Source organism: Haemaphysalis longicornis, unplaced genomic scaffold (assembly GCF_048455015.1).
Source record: "Haemaphysalis longicornis isolate Haplotype H1 unplaced genomic scaffold, Haemaphysalis longicornis Haplotype H1 scaffold_7, whole genome shotgun sequence".
Lineage (NCBI taxonomy): Eukaryota > Metazoa > Arthropoda > Arachnida > Ixodida > Ixodidae > Haemaphysalis > Haemaphysalis longicornis.
In genome coordinates, this window is record NW_027526422.1 from 74571113 (window position 1) to 74588501 (window position 17389).

Sequence of the window (17389 nt, forward strand, 5' to 3'; positions counted from 1 at the left end):
CCTGGGTACCTCACGTTATGAAGCTGACATCTATGAATTGCATCATTCCGACACAGTTGAAGAAGTTTGGATTTGGAGAGGGGTGCATGGATGTGCAAAATCAGAGAGAAAAATCATGCACCTCTCTGTCTAACATCAACGATAGTTGAACGTGAGGCTTTCTCTGAGTGAAATCAAATTGCGAAGGGTCAAAATCAGAGTCAGCAATGAAAAGTTCAAACTGCGTGCAAATGAAAGTCAAAGCCCAACGAGTCGAAGTCCAAACCATCTGCAAGTTAATGTTCAAACTCAAACAACCAAGGACTCCCTAACCAGAAAGCTTTGCATTCAACCATCATAGTCGTTCGACAGAGAGGTGCATGATTTTTTCAAATGGTGTTCAAATTGCAGTGAAAAAGTTAACCGCAACTTTACAAATGACAAAGCACAAAACATCGAAGGTGTAAAATTATATTTCTTTACAAAAAAAGTATTTTTTTTTCTATTTACTTTGCAGTTGCTTTGTGCAGCAGTGTCAGCTCCTCCACAAAAAAAAAAAAAAAAAGGGTGCTCATCCTATGCAAGATGTCAAGCATACATTTTTAAGCTATTGATGCAACTCCAGAAGCTGTAAAACTGCAAATAAAAGTAATGACGCTTTGCTAAAATGTTAAGTTCCTATTTAACTTCACGTTCAGTCACCCTATGATAAAATAAATGTCATTGAAACTCCCCAAGTGGGAATTGCCACATAGGACACAGGCATTTTTTCCAGGAGCTCATATGTGCCCCGACTAGTTGTGTGGTTGCCTTGGAGGCCTCACAACCTTTTACCACATATGGGCTATGTATACGTATGGAGTGTACTTACAAACAGATGTCTAGGGGAGGCGCGAAAGAATGATTATACATTAAAAGGACGGAGTTGCTGCAGAGCCAACTACCGGGCAACATTTATTCTGAGCAGTCCCTGCATTTTCTCAAGCTGCTCTCCATGCAAGCAGCAGTCACAAATATTGCTGCAGTAATCAGTGTCTATCCAGACCCACATCTTCCAGTTTACGAAGTTTTGCTAGATCACAGTAAGATGCCGACGAATGGGTATGGAGATATTTTGTAAAGGTGATACAGACTGCAAATTAAATGCTACGGCAGCTAAATGTCTGCGCCGCATCACATGTAAGATGCTTAGTGCTGCATCTCGTGACATGCACGTGACAGCTTTGACATCACAACTGATCTCGGTGTAAGACATTAAGCATAGGCGATGTGAAGTCATTTTAATGGAGACCTAATTTACTGAAATGACACCTTGACTAAGGCAACAACTACGTAATCTGTCAGAGGCTTTGTAAAATTTCGTGAATATTGTAACCAGGGCAATACCCACCAATCTTTTATGGTAGCTAGTCACAGAGTAACAAGGCCACCAAAATGGTTTATATACTTAGGGCAAGCCATGTGAGTCTTGAGGAATGTTTCTATTGACAGATATGAAGGAAACTTTTAGCAGCTAGCTCTAATCTCATAAATATTGAAGAAAACATGTTCCCTTTGAAGAAAGTCATATCTAGTTTCATTTGCTTGAGTAGTTCATCGCAGTTAACGAGAAACAATGTCAAGGAAAAACATTGCTCACCTCCAAAACCTTGGAGCCGAACTCTTTTGGGGTGTAGATTTGTTGAGCACATGCCAATATTGTAGAGGTCTTGCCCGTCCCTGGTGGCCCATAGAACAGCAAGTGCGGTAACCTGTCCTCCTTGATAAACCTCCCAACTGAAAATAAACACAGAAGTGGGCTTTAATTGAGATATTCATACCGAATACGAACTGGAATCGATCAACATCGTGTGCTGCGATCGCTGTTACTCGCGGTACAAATGCTTTTACGACGCAGCACAAGGCCAGCTGCAACTCGTTCCGTACACAATACCCGCTACAGGGGGTCTTGAAGTGTACTCATCAACAGGAGACCTATCAAAAGAAGGTAAAAGGCGGGAAAGGAAGCGTACTCGTGCTGATGATGTCTTCGTGCGCGATCAGGTCGTCGAGCTTCTGGGGCCTGTATTTTTCGACCCTGCAAGATCAAAGAGGAGCGGCCGATACTATTAATTATTCTCATCGCGTGCACAATCTTGAAGCAAGATTCATAATTCGGCATCGGTTAAAAAGCACAAACCATGGCAAGTTTGTGGAAGCTTCTTGCTTGCCGCTCATGTTTCCGCCACTTTCCGCGCGCGCAACTTGCACACTTGCATGAGTAGGAAGAGGTAGAGGAGGAAAGAAGGAATGGGCAAAAGCGCAAAATACTTTGCCGCATTGATAACTCAACTTGCACTAATATTTTTGTTCTAAAAGTAGTCGTAAAGTAAATGGTTGACTTGTAAGTCATGTTTTTGCAATTCTGGTGACGCGCGACAGTGTTCGGTAAATGTCATCATCAACATTATGCAAGATGGATGCGCCCATAAGAAAAGCATTGAGTGAAACGTGAAGCGGTTTGTGCGATAGGATGAAAACAAGCTGCCTGTCCTTAACATTTATACCCATAAACCATTTTCCCAGTACGTTCAAACACTTGTGGGGCCTGAAATAACTGCCTCCAGACAGAGTGCGGCTTACTAACAAAAGGACGACGTCATCGACTGGAGATGTCTGCCGAGGAGTTACAAGCTGTGAGTTGGGCTTGGTGCGGCTATCTGCCGTTAAACCATGAGTTGTAAACGTATCTGATTTGTTACTGCAGGAGGAAGCAGAAGTTCTGCTATCTATATACGATGGCGACGAGAACTTCAAGAAGTTAGGAGAAACAGTGTTCCAGTACAAAGTGAGTCAACACGGTTATATTGTACTCTGGATTTTTTTTTTTTTTGTACCAGCAACCTACGGCAATTCCCTTGCCTTTCATTCACAGATAGGAGATCACGGTACCCACAAATCCTTCCTTATTGAAATCACGTGGCCCGAGAAGTACCCCAATGAGCTTCCAATTTTTAACATGGACACCTTTTATAACAAACACCTGTAAGCGCTTTCTTTACTCTTGTCCTTAGCCAAATGCATGCATGCACACCTGTCTAACGTTGTGTGGATGTGTGTTGTGACTCAACAGAGCTCCATTCATTTGTCCGGCGTTCACGTCATATCTACTTGCAGAATCCGCGAGGTCAAGGAAGCAGTTGTTGCAGCCCTGAAAGAGCAGGTAAAAAATTTTTACATAATTTACAGCTGTTTCTGGAGTTTCATTTTTGTCAGTGGGACACTCCCAACTCACCGCTAAGCGGGCTGTTTTCTGTGCATAACCCGAGATACAAACGGCTGAATGCGTGCGGTCTTTCCATTGAGAAACACCATAATTGGTTTAAATAAACTGTTTTGATGCCATTCGTGTCATTAGAAATCCTTCATGCTATTTCTCCAGTGAAATTGTTGAAGATTTCGCACAAATTTTTTTCCTTCTATTGCTCATTTTTAGACAGCATTCATGGCAAGCAATGATACCTTATCTGAGAAAGAAGGTTAAAAATATATGCAACAGACGCAAAAACGAAACATTAAGCAGTGCTTGATATATCAGAAATGTAGTGAAAAATGAATCAGGACCAACAGCTGGTATGAACATGGAGACCTGGGAAAAGTAAGGCCTGCATTCCATTGGACTGTACTATCGAGTTCAGTGATATGACTCGCGGCACATGAACAGCGGCCAGGCCACTTATCTGTATGGTGGTGGCGCTGTGTAGAGACCCAGTCGGTAGCAGAAAGGAGGATACTTCCATTCCGATCACTGCCGTAGCCCCCTTGTGTGTTCCCTTATTCATTGTTTTTTTTTTTTCCTTTTTTTTTTTTTTGCAACGAACATTGGAACACACGGGGCTCCATCAGTTATTAATATTTTTGGCTGGTACACTTGCCACATCTAAATTTTTTGAGAAAGCAATCCACATGGCAAGCGAAAATCAGTGGGATCGCTGTGGCTGCAGTGCTGTGGTGTGTATCACTTATGCACAGGTCTTCGAGTGTGGCAGTAAAAGGGCATCACAAAGTGTAACCACAGTTACCAAGAAAATATGCTTCGAATTTCCTCAGTGAATGTGTCATTCCCTGCCCTGTTGCGTCATTGATGGCCCACGGCTTGGGTTAGGTGGTTACATTCAGAAAACGTTTAGTACCGGGTCCACATTTCTTTATGCAATAATAGCAAGGGAACCGCCTCGTGCCGCAATCCTCAACCCTTTGCACCAAACTAAGCCCAATCAGGCGCATTTAAGCATTCTACGTTTGGTAGGTGAAGGGTAACAGAACACAAGGATAATGATCAAAAGAACAAGGGTTATCAAAAAAACTCATACCTCTCTCTTTAATTCTCGAGTGCCTCACTGCATGGTACAGTGGGACTCCGGTTATATGTCCCCGGGTTTTATGACTGAATAGTCAAGTCATAGCGAAGTCCCCATAAAAATAATGCATTAAGAACCTCGGTTATCTGACGCGATTTTGTGCCTCACCCGCTTTATCGAACGACCCACGTGAAATGCGCTACTGACCAGCGGACGAAACGAAAGTTCTGCGAGCCTGTTCTGTGGACCTTAAGGCGTAGCTTTCTTCTCCATCTCCCCTTCGTTTCTCTCCCCTCCAGCAGCCGCCCGCTCCTCTGCACAATTGCTTTCCCCCTCTTCTCGCTGACGTCTCTTCTTGTTGCTCAGCGGTTGCAGAAGCAGTGTGCAGCAGGTGTTCATTTCTCCCACTCAGCAGTGAATCGGCACCGAGGTTATGCTGACAGGCTTAGGCTTCCACATGTGTTTGTCGTGATCGTGGGTGCCATGATTTGCACTGGCTGGCGGGAATCGCGGCACTGGACTGTGGTACAAGGCTTGTTTCAATACAGCGTGATTGACATCTGCACTGCATTATTGTTTTCACATTTACTTCCTTTAGTGATTTGGGCTTCTGAGCCCTGAAAACTTAGTATTTGTAGTTTATATTGAAGTTTCTTGAAAATCCGTCTCCTGAAACTATTTACACTTGTAACTGTTGTTCGAATTTTACGATGCCCGCATTTTGCGACACTTTTTCACGGTCCCGACAAAGTTGTATAATCGGGGTTCTACTGTGCTAGCACTGGCCAAGGAACTGCTCCGGCCCCCCTCGTGTGTTGCGAGTCATGATAGCACTTGCATCCATGCAGTATGCACAAAATCATGCTGCGTCATAGAGAGATGGCCAACAGCCAATCGCTGATAAATAACTTTCTGCAATACCTGTTTGTTTTCTCTCTTTTTTTCTAGGCAGAGTTGGAGCTGGGAACGCCTATGACCTACACACTTCTTGAATGGGTCAAGGAACATGCAGAGGAACTCACAGAGTGTCAGCCAGAAGTCTTAGCAACTACTGAAGCAGTAGAAGAGGAGCAACCAAAGGTTTGCACCCTTGCTTTTGGCTGCCATCTCTGCAGCCAGTTTGAATGAGTGATTTTGACCTTTACACTATTTGTTTGCAACATTTGTTGTTGACAGACCGCATTGTAGGCTATCTGCAGAGAGGGTTGCAGTGTCTTACAGAGGGCTGCAGTACATATTTACAGCCACCAGATTTTGCAAATCCTTAAGGCTAAGTTCAAAATTTGAAGAGGTGTCAGCAGCGATGGAAGTCTACTGCCTTTGCTACCTCGAGAAATGGTGTAGTAGTATGTGGAGCTTAGCCGTAATTTTTTTTTTTTTTTTACAAAAAGTGGCCTTTCAGAAGGACATGGTTCCCGAGGTCTTTAGTGGGGTGGTTTTTTTTTTCCCCATCCTGGTATTTGTGCCCACTTTGGATTTCCTTTTTGTGGGAGATATGCCTACTGCACCAATCACCTATGATTTGCTGTAGTGCTATGGGCATTGTAGTCAGTTGTATCCACGAAATTCTTTTTCTGGTGCAAAGGTGCTTCCAAATGCTACCTTGAGGAAATGCTGTGTGTAGACATAGCTAGGAGAAGCCAAAAGGTTTCCTTTTTGCTTCTAAAAGCCGCAGAAAACCCCTCGAGTCGGCGCTTCACTGGATCTGTGGGGTAATAACACCAGAGCTGTGTCTAAAGATGTTTTTAATTAAAACCAGTTCGGCTTCTGCTGTGCGGGGCCACATTTTGCTTGAAAATCAGAGCTAGTGTGTGGGACGATTGTTATAACTTGTACAATGTCACAACAAAGGTGTTATTACTGATTGGGGCATAATTCAACACCCAAAGGTAAAGTTTCGAAAACTTAGAGGTGTGTGAATATGAAGGGTGTTATAGTGCCATTCTAAGTGCTAGGTTCCCTGAATGTGCGTATAAGTATTTACTGGTGTACTGGTTCTGGGTTTTCTGCCTTGGCATCAATTCAAGCTCTCAATCCATTGGGCAGTCCGTGGCGCTTGTATATGCGTAGTTGCTTGAGCTAAGACTGAGCCCATAAGTGCCAAGCTTTGCTTTATAACTTCATCAGGCTTTACGCCTACCGTAAAGTTCCGAGAGAACGCCCTCCCCTGAAACGTCGCCAAACCCCAATTAGGGGTGAAATATTCAATTTACTACAAAACCCCAAAGGTCGCCCACCCCCTGAAATCGATGGCTTTAACGCCGATGAGTGAAAAAAAGAAACGTGAATCATATATTCTTGTGTTCATTCGGTCACCTGTCCCGAAAATGCGCCCATCCCTTATTTTTCACCTGATATCTGTGTACTTTGGGTGGGCGTTCTTTCGAAACTTTACGGTAATGTGCTGCTGGTTATGTTTCATTCGTTGCAGCTGCTGGAATGAGACACATATTATGGCAATCTTATGGTCTAGCCTTCCGCCAGTAAATCTTTGGTGTAATTCTATTGCAAAAAAAAGAAGGGAAGTCAGTGAGACTACAACTCAATATTTTCTCAGCGCTACATTTGCTTCTGCTACATCAATAGGTGCTGAGAATTCTTTGTTTAGCCTTCTGGCCAAGGGATTGGCTTGCATTCTTCATAACTCTTCAGATTTGGTTGCATTTATAGTGTCGAGCGCAGCAGTTCAATGGCGTTTGATGGCTGTGACCCAATGACCCCACTACAGCAGTCTGCAACTTGAAAGCAATCGCCGACACGAGGGATGAGACAGGAAATGGTCGCCCCCTCCCACTCCGGTTTTACTGCACTGAATTCCTTTCCTGCGTCAATCCCTGATCTAATAGCTGGCGCAGAAGGGAACGATTAGTTGAAAGTAGCCCTCCATCTGTCTCCGTTATGCGATACCCCTTCCTTGCCTGCTCATCCTCCAGGCAGTTTTTATTGCTCATCAATGCTATTGCACGCCGAATAATTTTGTGACGAGTGTGGCGAACGTTTGGCAGAACTTGCTGTGCACTGCACTGGCTCTGAAACTCGTGAATCACGCTTTGCCTTCCAGGAGCAGCAGGTGTCGTCCAAGAAGGAGCCCAAGCAACCCAAGTTGAGCAAAAACCAGAAGCGCAAGCTTGCCGGCCGCCTGCTGCCTTCCGGGGAGCTTCCCAGGGGCCACGACTGGGTCGACGTTGTCAAGCACCTCACTCAGACGGGGTCATCTGCGTCATAACCACACGCCCCTTCTCCTAGCACAGACTGGACTATCCTACACACTCAGTACAGGGCGCCTGTGAATGTTTCAGGACAGTGCATCTTCCTTGTGGTGATCACTTCGTGTTGGAAACAAAATGGTGCTGTTGGAGTAGTTTTACTTGTTAGTGGATGGAAGTAGTTGCGTTCATTGGGAGGCTCTGAATGCTGATACAAGCATTGTGGGTGAGAAATGTGGGCCACGAAATGACAGCCCACTGTTAACTAAAATTTTACGCATGCCAGGGATTTAGTATTGGAATTGCGTGACGGATGTTTGAAAACGCAATCTATTTTATGCCTTCTCCACCATCAAGACTCCGAAGGGGAAATGTAGTGAAGGGTTAACAAATGTTGCATGCTCAAATTTAGTTTCCGTTTTACTCATCACAAATGCAGCTCTGATTTTTACTTTTACGTTGCACTCATAAAAAGAGAATGTGTATTTACACTGATATGTCAATTTTAGCCATGCTGTTTAGTAACCAGTTCCTTATGATGCAGGATTGTTGCAGCAGTTCAAAAGCATTTTCTCGGATGAAATGGCTAAAAACAGAGCGCAGGGCAGTACAGTCTACGCGTCAATGAAGTGGCGTCGATCCAGAGACCAAATTGATGCATCAATTTTTCAGTCCACAATGAGCTTAAAGCTAAATTAACAGCCCAGCTTTGTTAAGAGTGTAATAGCAAAACCGTGCAATGTCACAGTGACATGTTAGAAGGCTACTACAATGCAGTATCTTGGTGCTGTACCCTGTTGGTTGACATTGCAAAGTGCCCGATTATATTTTATAATTGGGGTGGTTTTTATTTTGGCATCCCGTACTTTAGAATAAGTATTAATTGGGAATTTAGTTTACATATGTGTTACATTCTAATCATTTATTTTATAACTTCTCTAAATTTTGTTTGCTGGGAATTTTGGCACTTGTGAATTGTCAGTTTAAGAGTTCACGTGTAAAGCGATACAGAAAGAAGCCCATCTTACGCAATTTTGCAGCAAGACGCAAGTTAAAAGTCTAATCGTGGATATGAAGGATATGAAAGAATTGCGGCCTGGAATGGAATTCTATTTTTGATGCGTAGCGGACAGCACCTTTAGTGGCTCTTGCCACCTAGCAAAGCTGTGAAAATGTACAGAATTAAAGTATTTATTTCGCAGTCCAACTGTAGTCTGTGCTTCATGATTTTGGTGTTGTAGTTAACATGTGTCCTATTATGTGTAGCATGGACAATTTTGTTACCTTGGAGAAGGAAATCTGCTAATTGGCTTTTATTATATATTTCTTATATAACACGTTACAATGTCTGTACAGTCAACAATTGAAAAATACCTTTCGATATTACAGCGAGGCATAGTTTCAGCGGTTGGACACGACTAGCTCTTGATTGCAACCATTCAAAGTAGGGGAAAAGTGGCATACACAAGTAAACAAGATCATGAACAACAATATCGTCATTTCTTTCTACACCTTAATTACAGCCTGTGTATGTTAATTACACATTAGAAACCCCATATACTGAAACATCAATAATGAAGGCCAGCATTCAGGAACTTTTCAAGTGACTAAATAGCAGGGCCTTCTTGATCACAGCAGAAACGAACGCAAAAGATTGTATAACTGGTGCATCATACGGGCACACAGAGTGCCGCAATATTGGCTATACACGGTGCTGGAAGGTGAAACGTACTTTGCCATAGACCACAAAAGCACCAGCAGCGCACACAGCTGCTTTTGTACCACATCCCGTTTAGTCTGCCAGTCTCTGTGCACCACTCCTTAAACATTTTGGCCTGGTCTGTCTTCAGAACCAGGACAAGTTCACATTTCTGCGGTATGCCTGGTACCAGACCGCAAAAAGCATGGCCGCAACCGTAAGCGCGCCCTTCCACGTTCCCGTAGCGGCGACCAGTGCACCAGCGTAGCGCGCGCAGCGCCACAGCATCCCGCGTCGGCGCGCCGGCACGACGGGCCGCTGCTCATCGCGCTGCCGCCTCGTGCGCGCCAACTCGGCCTGCAGCTCGGACGGGGGGTGGTCTTCGAGCAACTGCCGGGCCTGGAGAATCAGTTCCTCAAACGGCAGCTCGCCCTCCACCAGCCGAGACAGGTAGCTGTGAACGGGCGCCAGGTCGCAGTCGAGCGCTAAAATCTCGTCGCGGGCGTGGAGCACGATGGCGGCGGACAGGTAGATGGGCATCCAGGGGTGGCTGGACAAGAACAAATCGAAGAGGCGCACCACGGTGTCGTAGTCGGCGAGGACGTGGCCGAACCAAGTGATGACCCAGCTGAGGCAGAACATGATCCCGACCTGCGCCTGCTCCAAAAAGTCTCGGAGCTCGGGGCTCTGGTGGCCCAGCAGGGGATAGATGTGCTCGAGCATGTCGGCCGTGCGCGCCATGGTCTTGTCCATGAAGCGACGCAGGTTGGAGCACGACAGGCGGTCGACGAGCAGGAAGCCCACTTCCTCGCCCAACACCAGCAGGATGGTGACACAAATGTCGTGGTAGCCCTGGTAGTAGTGCAGCTCGGGGTTCTTCATGAGCACGCGCATGATCATGAACACGAGACGGTCCTGGAGGGCGATACGCTGGCCCTCGGCAATGCTGGGAGGGAACCGCTTCAACGAACGCTTAACGTCGAGCACCACCTGCGAGTAATACGCGTGTCGCTCGATTTCGGCGAACGACGGTCGCGGCGACGTCTCGTACACGTTGACGCCGCCGATGCGCGGCCACACGAGGCGTCGGTAGTCATCGCAAAGGAGTCCGCAGTCCTCCACAGCTGCCATCTTCAGACCCACCGTGCTGCAGTCGGCCAGCGCGCGCTCAATCATGCGTCGCTTACGAGTCACATGAGCCCAGTCGACGCCGTCGTCTTGAGGCTTCGCCTCGGCGTCCTTGCCCTCCGCGGTCTCGGCCTCGCCCTGGTAGGCTCGCTCGTGCTCCAACACGTCGTCCGGAGCTCCCATGATGTCCTCAGTGAGCTGGTCGAACCCGGTTTCGGACAGGACCTTAACCTCCTTGTGAGACGGCGCTTCCTTCTCCAGAGGCCTCTCCTGAGGTTCGGCGAGCCAGACTCCGCCGACTCCGTTGCTCATGCCTCTTAACGAGCGCTACGCGTGATTTGAGCAGATGAAACGGGCATGCGGCGGTGGCTATTTTCCTTCACCGTTTTTGTTTTTTTCACACGGGTTCACATTGCAATTGGAGAACACAGAAACCAACGGGAGATGTATAACGCGGAAAACAGCAGCACGAATCAACCATATGCGTTGGGCTGGGCTGATGGCCGGGCTTGGCTATGTTACTGGAGTTTGCAAGAACACCTTTGTATGAAGTAAAGTGTATAACAAATACTATGATGTGTTTTATTTTACTCTTCGGCCTTGAACACGCAAGAAAGACCTAAGTTTGTGGTAAATGCGGATTAGTGCCATTCGTTGCTTCACGGACATGGACCACATAGTAGGATAGTAGCGTCACGTTTACAACAGAGTGAAAAAAAGGTTAATATCAAATATACCTACGAGAGATTAAGCAGACTTGTAACAATTATCAATTGAATGTGCCCCGCAGAAGCGGTAACTGCGGTAACCGCGCTACACGGTACTGCGGTGACCTCCATGGTGGATGCCACGGCAACTGCAATCGACAACACCATAAAGCAACGCCAACGCTAGCCAAACAAAGAAAGCGAGCCTTAGCTAACGGATAGGTGCGAAAAATCGCATCGAAAGCTCCGAAGTATTTCGCAATGGCACAAGGAAAACTGAAGGTGAAGACCTCCAAGCCGAAAAATGCGAGAAAGACGACTGCCCAGGCCAGCCTTCGAGGCGTAGCGAAATGTGAGAACGGACGCGCAGGCTTTTGGGCACACTGCGTTGAAGACTCCATGTTTTTTTGTGTCCTTCCCTTTGCGACGCACATCGTAGCGTGACAGTGGCGACATTGCCTTGAAATTTACTCTTTTATTACAGCTCGTGCTGTCCCTAAGAAGGCCAAAGCAGTCACGGCCAAGCAGCAAGTCAAAAAGGCAAGTTTTGATTGCGGCGCGCTCACATAATCCCTCTTTTCCCCCTCTTCATGCCGGTGCAGCCGAACTGCTGTTGTCCGTGGCTGCGCACCTCCATACAGCAGCCTGGACAATGCGGACTTTAAATACCGAGCGCCAAAAGCTATGCTGCCAACTCCTTGTAGGGAGTTTGGAACCGGCTCTAGCAGACGACGCCGGTGGAGCGGGAGCATGCGGGATTTGAAACGGCGCGGTACTACAAATTGGGACGATGCGAAAACCGCATTCCTTACCAAGGTTTTGGGCGCCTTTGGTATTTTATAACCTAGGGAAAAGAGAAAGCACGCTTAATTGTTGTATTGTGACAGCGGGGCTCATTTTTTTCGTTGTTTTACGATAAAGGAGTACGTCCGCGTTTAATTAACGCGAAAGCTAGATAAGCGCTGTATGTGTTGCGGTCATTTGCAGGAATCGAAAGCTAGAAAGAGCCAGCACAATCAGTGTGGTCACATTATTCAGCTGGGCACGAAGAAAATGTCACACAACAAAAAAATTAAGGCTAGCTAGGCACTCTGACTGCAGATACTCGAAGTCTACAGGAGTATAGGTGTAGAAATGGATCAGTGTTTTCAGAAAATTAGAATTCTAATCAGAAGATTAGAATGCTGGTGGACGAAAAGCAGAGAGGGGAATATTGCCTAGGACAGTTACCACCTGTAACAGGAAAAAAAAAGTATTACGGGCCTAATAAGCTGCCTGCCCTAAGCAGCGCTAGTATTAAACCAAGAGTGTAAAACATGGTTATATTAGTCCTTTTTGGTAAGATGAAATGTCATCACCCCGCTTCAAAGGGGAGACCAATAGCAATCATTATCATCATCTTAGAGCAGGGTGCAGTAAAATCATTGTGAAACAAAAAATAAATGACCAGCATTGTTTGTTTTTTAATTGGCGAGAATCATTTTGCTACAAAATCTGCATTCATTCCCCAGCGCATTGATCAGCTGAAAACAGATAAGTATCATCAAAATATTACGGCCATCTGTAATGAATGTCTTGAAGTGAAAATGAAACATTGGAGATGTGCGACAGATTAAAAAAAAAAAATCACTCTAGAGAGACCAGTGGTACTTGTCAGAAAAATAGTCATGCACTTCTCACTAAGAATGTGCTGCACTGTTTGCTTAAATTACAAGTATGATGACCGTGCCAGCCAGAGTTCAGTTTCTTGCTGGTCTCTGTTGGTTAGGGAGGTACCTGGAAATGAATCCGGGACCTTTATGCCGTGAAATTGGCAACCAAACCACTGGACCACCCCAAAGGCCCGGGGTACAGGGTTAGCAATGGTGGAGAACAATAACGTGAGTAGCAAGTTGGAAAGGAAAAAAATGCTTCGTGGTTGGAATCGAGCCTGGGTCCCTCGAGCTATGAAACTGACATCTATCCTGTTTAGCTATCATATCACTTTCTGGGCCGACAGCATTTTTGGGGAGGGGGGGTTCATAGCGCAGGCGTTGGCTTTGTACTTGGCCACGTGTTCTAGCACGTGCTATTGCGATCCACTTTAGGGGAGATGTGAGAACCTCCGGAAAAAGCAGTCTGGGCCTGCCAGTCATGGAGAACTTCCAGCGGCAAGTTCAAACATGAATGTGAGGTGCAACAGCCATGTCTCCGAGAAAAGGAGAGGGGCCGCCAGCTCTGCAGTTTCTCCAGCCTTGCACCACTAGTGCAAGCTGTGCCAATTTTTTTGGTATTGACAGCACTAGAAGGCAAGGCATTCAGCCATCTGATATCTGCAGTGTTACCCGAACTGAAACCTGTCATAGGCAGCTGGTCAGGTTTTTGTTGTAGGATTGATTGATAGGGTTTAGCGCACCGATGCAACGGAGGCGATGAGGCGCACCGTAGTGGAGGGCCCTGGATTAATTTTGACCACCTGGGGATCTTTAACGTGCGCCGAAATCTCGTACTTACGGGCATTTTTGCTTTTCGCCTCCATCGAAAGCGGCCGCCGCGGCCGGGAATTGAACCCGTGTCCTCGTGCTCAGCAGCACAATGTCTTAGCCACTGAGCCACCGCGGCGGGTTTTTGTTGTAGGATGCTGTAATGTTGTTGCGCAATGTTAATTATAGGCAGTTAAAGTTATACCTGACATCTTTTGAATGAAGCAAAGTTGTATGCTGTTTGTTTTTTTGTTTTATTGTCTACATACTGCTTTAAGCAGGAGTGGGTGAATGCGATACAAGAACATTCACCAAAACAACAAAGCGGAGAAAGACAGTTCGATTGAGTATTGATCCCTGTTATGATCTCTTTAGGTAAAAATATATGTGTTGTGGAAAATGGGTCGTAAAAGGGGGCACATTTCAAGAAAAGGCAAGCGAGACTCTCTCTTGTTTTGTACACTGGTCACTGATATAGTCTTATTTGTATTTTCAATACATTCAAGTTTTAAAATAAATCTCCCCATTTGACTGATATGCTGTTCCTATGAATGCATTTATACCAAGTGCTCTCAGAAGTGTACACAACTCTTGTGATGTGTTGCAAATAACAAAATTGACTAACAGAATTTTTTTTATTGCCTGACCTCATGTAATCAGTGGTTCGAGGATGCTGTTCTCTTTCTTTTCCCCCTCAGTTCAAAGTAGTACTCTCAACTTTATACTTTTCTTGCTTCGTGTTGTATTTCTTAGTGCAATAAAAAATAGGTACTAAGAATAAAACAATTTCCGTAAAGTTCAGGGAGAGTGCCCTCCCCGAAACATCGCCAACCCCCATTTAGGAGTGAAATATTCAATCCACAAAAAGACCACAAAGATCGCCCACCCTAAATTGCGCTACCTTTGACGCCTTCGAGAGCCCCGGGAGCTCCCACCGTGAAAACATCCCTCGGCCGCGAGCACCGCCGATGTCTCAATTTTGAACAAAAGCAACACAACCTGTCCGGCCTGACCGGCAAGAGGAAGGGGTATTAGATGGGAAGAATAGAAGAGCGGGGCAATACTGTCTTGCCATCTTTTAAGCGGTGCGGCATCCTGACTAGTCTTGGCTGTTCTGAAGACGGCAAGTTAAACCAGCGCCTGGCCTCTGCGAGCATAGAACCGGCGAGGGGACCGGAAAATCAGCAGAGCATGGTGGACGAAGCACTGTAGCTTTTGTTCGACTCTGACAGTGACACATCATTCGATGCCTTTAGTGACGATTAGTGATCAAAACAAATGCATATCTGTTCATGTGTTGATCTGTTCACTTGTTCGTCCTTTTTGCACTTGACCCGAAAGTTCGCCCATCTCATATTTCTTACTTGATGTCTCCGTAGTTTTGGTTGGCGGTGTGGCCACTTTTTTGTAGTTTTTCGCACCTTACCTGAAAGTCCGCCCATCCCGTATTTTTCACTTGATATCTCAGTTTGGGTGGGCATTCTTTCGGAACTTTCTGTTCGGTACATTACAGTCATAATATATTGGTCGAAGAACACGTATATATCTGAAACCATGGCATTAAAACTACACTTAGTACCAAGATTGCATGCACACACGCTCACATTTGCATCAGAATATTGTTACATACCCTCATCCAGTAAATGCTTTTCCTCATCTAATAGCACCTGCTGCGGTGGGTGAGGTGTGGGGGTGCTGAGCCCAAGAATGCAGGTTCGATCACGGCCATGGGGGCTGCTTTTCAAACAGAGTTGAAAGCACAAATGCCTGTTTGTTGAGATTTTAGCGCACCTTAAATATCCCTAGGTCATCGCGCGTAATTTCAGCGATGGTTAACGGATTTTCATAATTCTTGCTGGAGGAGATTGCTGGGACAATAGGCTTTACCCCAAAATACATGCAGAGTAGTCGGTAAGTGCTGCAGGGCTTAATAATCCACCGGGACACTCGTTTTCCAAAGCCTTGTGCTGCAACGTAACGCATACTAAAAGGAAAGTTTCAATAGATAAAACCAGTTCAGAATAAACTAACATGATTTAAAGATTTGTGGGACGCTCTTTGTCCACTTCAATAATCGTCGAGCAGAAGCAGAGGCTGTTTGTAAATGGGGTATAATTTGTGTTACACTCAAGCACGCACCGGCTCCTGACGCTAGGCCTGATCAAGTCGGTTGGTCAGTCGAAGCAAGGAAAGGCATACTTACATGGCGCCGGGGCCTCGTTGATCACCACGGACAAGCCCCCAGGGCAAGGCGCAGCAGGCATTGCACTGTGCTCGCATTGACCCCTGCCACTACCCAAACTGGGGCAGATGGGACATGCAAATTGCTTAAAGGAGCACTGACACGAAGATTTTATGTTACACTTTTATTGCTTTTATCGATGCTTAATGGCCTGGCGAACCTGAAACAGCACTTCAAATACTTCAGCGCGCGATAGTTATTTATATTGAACGGCCTGAAAATCGTTTGTTTCAAATTCCCGCGCTTTCATCCCGAACGGCGCATATGACAGAATCCCTGACTGACCTCACCGCTTTGTGCGGACATCACCGGCGCCCGCTTGAGAGGGTGTTGCACCCGCTCGCCGCTCGTGGGCCCGTGCGCGTGAAGTGACGTAACGAGTTTTTGACGAGCGCTTCCGCGCCACTTCTTTTGGCTTTCCCGGGATGATGTCACGCTGATGTCCATTCGCTGAGTGCCGCTCCGCGCGCTGCTCCGTCGGCGCGATAAATGAGATCCAATTAAACTATGTTCTTCGCGTCGCAGGCCGCTCATATTTCAGCCAGGGTATTCTGTTGATTGAAGGAAGCGAACTGTGCAATAATATTAACGCCGAAAATTGGTGTCAGTGCTCCTTTAAATCCGGTTCTACGCAAGAGAGGGCGCCATCGCCTTGACAAGTGCGCGATTGCTGCTCTTACCGGTGCTTCGGCGCCCAATCAGTGCATGCTGCGTGGCTCCTCCCAGGTTTCACGTTGGAGGAGATGGCCCGGGATTTTTTTCTTTTATCTGATAGAGCAACACATGTATGGTTTATGTATTGTGACCTCCGGCTACTATGTGATAGGCTTCCTAATCTCTGGTGACCTGGCCCTTGTAAACAGCACGGCAGTTTCGCTAGAACAGCGCATGCTCTGATGGCTCGCACAATGCAAAGTCAAGTGAATGCGTGGCCTTGAACCTGTTGTCCTCTTTCCTTGTCTGTCATTTGTTTTTGTGCTAGGAAATCTACTGCTAACCAGGCAGTATAATGAGTGCTCTTGTTACGGTTTTCTTGCACATTTGATGCTAAGTCGAACATTGTATGGATACTTTTTCACCTGCTGGGATGCTCTGCTTGTAGGCTCTGGAGAAGAACATCCGGAAGAACATCGAACAGGAACTTCGGTCCCGGGCCACCAATGAAGGAAAGCCCTTTGCGACAACTGCAGGTGCCACCCCTGCTGCGACTGGCAGTGCAAAGAAGAAGCGTGGGAAGAAGGGAAAGAAATAAAAGTGGCGTGCAACTCGTGCACACATTGCGAGACTACCCAAACTTGTCTCATGGAATCATTTCCTGATGTGCCATCATCATGGGGTAATGAAGGTTTTGCTGACAGGCAAGATGAACCATGCTGTTTGTTTTTCACCTCGCCCCTCGAGGTTGCAGCAAAGATCCCGTATGCTCCAGAAAGCACCAGCAAGCTTCAGAACAACAGTTAGTTTTGATTGCTGTAGTGGGTAGCTGGGCATGATGCCAGAAAGTAAATTGTTAAAACTCTCATGAGTGTGTATGCATGCGTGAGGTCAGTTCGTTCTTCCAGGTATAGTGTAGTGAAACCCCGATTGTACGACTTTCTTGGGACCGTGAAAAAGCGCATAATGCGG

General features: G+C 46.2%; 4 protein-coding genes across 4 annotated transcripts; 2 read left to right on the forward strand and 2 right to left on the reverse strand.

Annotated features, from left to right (window-relative positions):
• Positions 1-1582: 1582 nt before the first annotated feature.
• On the reverse strand, positions 1583-2244 carry LOC144145973 (replication factor C subunit 5-like). The gene is made up of 3 exons (XM_077677853.1): positions 2159-2244; positions 1992-2056; positions 1583-1755 (listed from the first exon to the last, which is right to left on the reverse strand). The coding sequence occupies exons 1-3, from the start codon at positions 2194-2196 to the stop codon at positions 1598-1600; spliced, it is 261 nt and encodes an 86-aa protein (XP_077533979.1). The 5' UTR covers positions 2197-2244; the 3' UTR covers positions 1583-1597.
• Positions 2245-2424: 180 nt separating this feature from the next.
• On the forward strand, positions 2425-7684 carry LOC144145971 (RWD domain-containing protein 4). The gene is made up of 6 exons (XM_077677851.1): positions 2425-2654; positions 2726-2806; positions 2894-3003; positions 3136-3181; positions 5268-5399; positions 7381-7684. The coding sequence occupies exons 1-6, from the start codon at positions 2631-2633 to the stop codon at positions 7543-7545; spliced, it is 558 nt and encodes a 185-aa protein (XP_077533977.1). The 5' UTR covers positions 2425-2630; the 3' UTR covers positions 7546-7684.
• Positions 7685-9227: 1543 nt separating this feature from the next.
• On the reverse strand, positions 9228-10841 carry LOC144145970 (TBC1 domain family member 20). The gene has a single exon (XM_077677850.1). The coding sequence runs from the start codon at positions 10662-10664 to the stop codon at positions 9372-9374; it is 1293 nt and encodes a 430-aa protein (XP_077533976.1). The 5' UTR covers positions 10665-10841; the 3' UTR covers positions 9228-9371.
• Positions 10842-11201: 360 nt separating this feature from the next.
• Positions 11202-17057, forward strand: LOC144145972 (uncharacterized). The gene is made up of 3 exons (XM_077677852.1): positions 11202-11411; positions 11544-11599; positions 16866-17057. Exons 1-3 carry the CDS (start codon positions 11321-11323, stop codon positions 17013-17015), a joined length of 297 nt encoding a protein of 98 aa, XP_077533978.1. The 5' UTR covers positions 11202-11320; the 3' UTR covers positions 17016-17057.
• Positions 17058-17389: the final 332 nt, after the last annotated feature.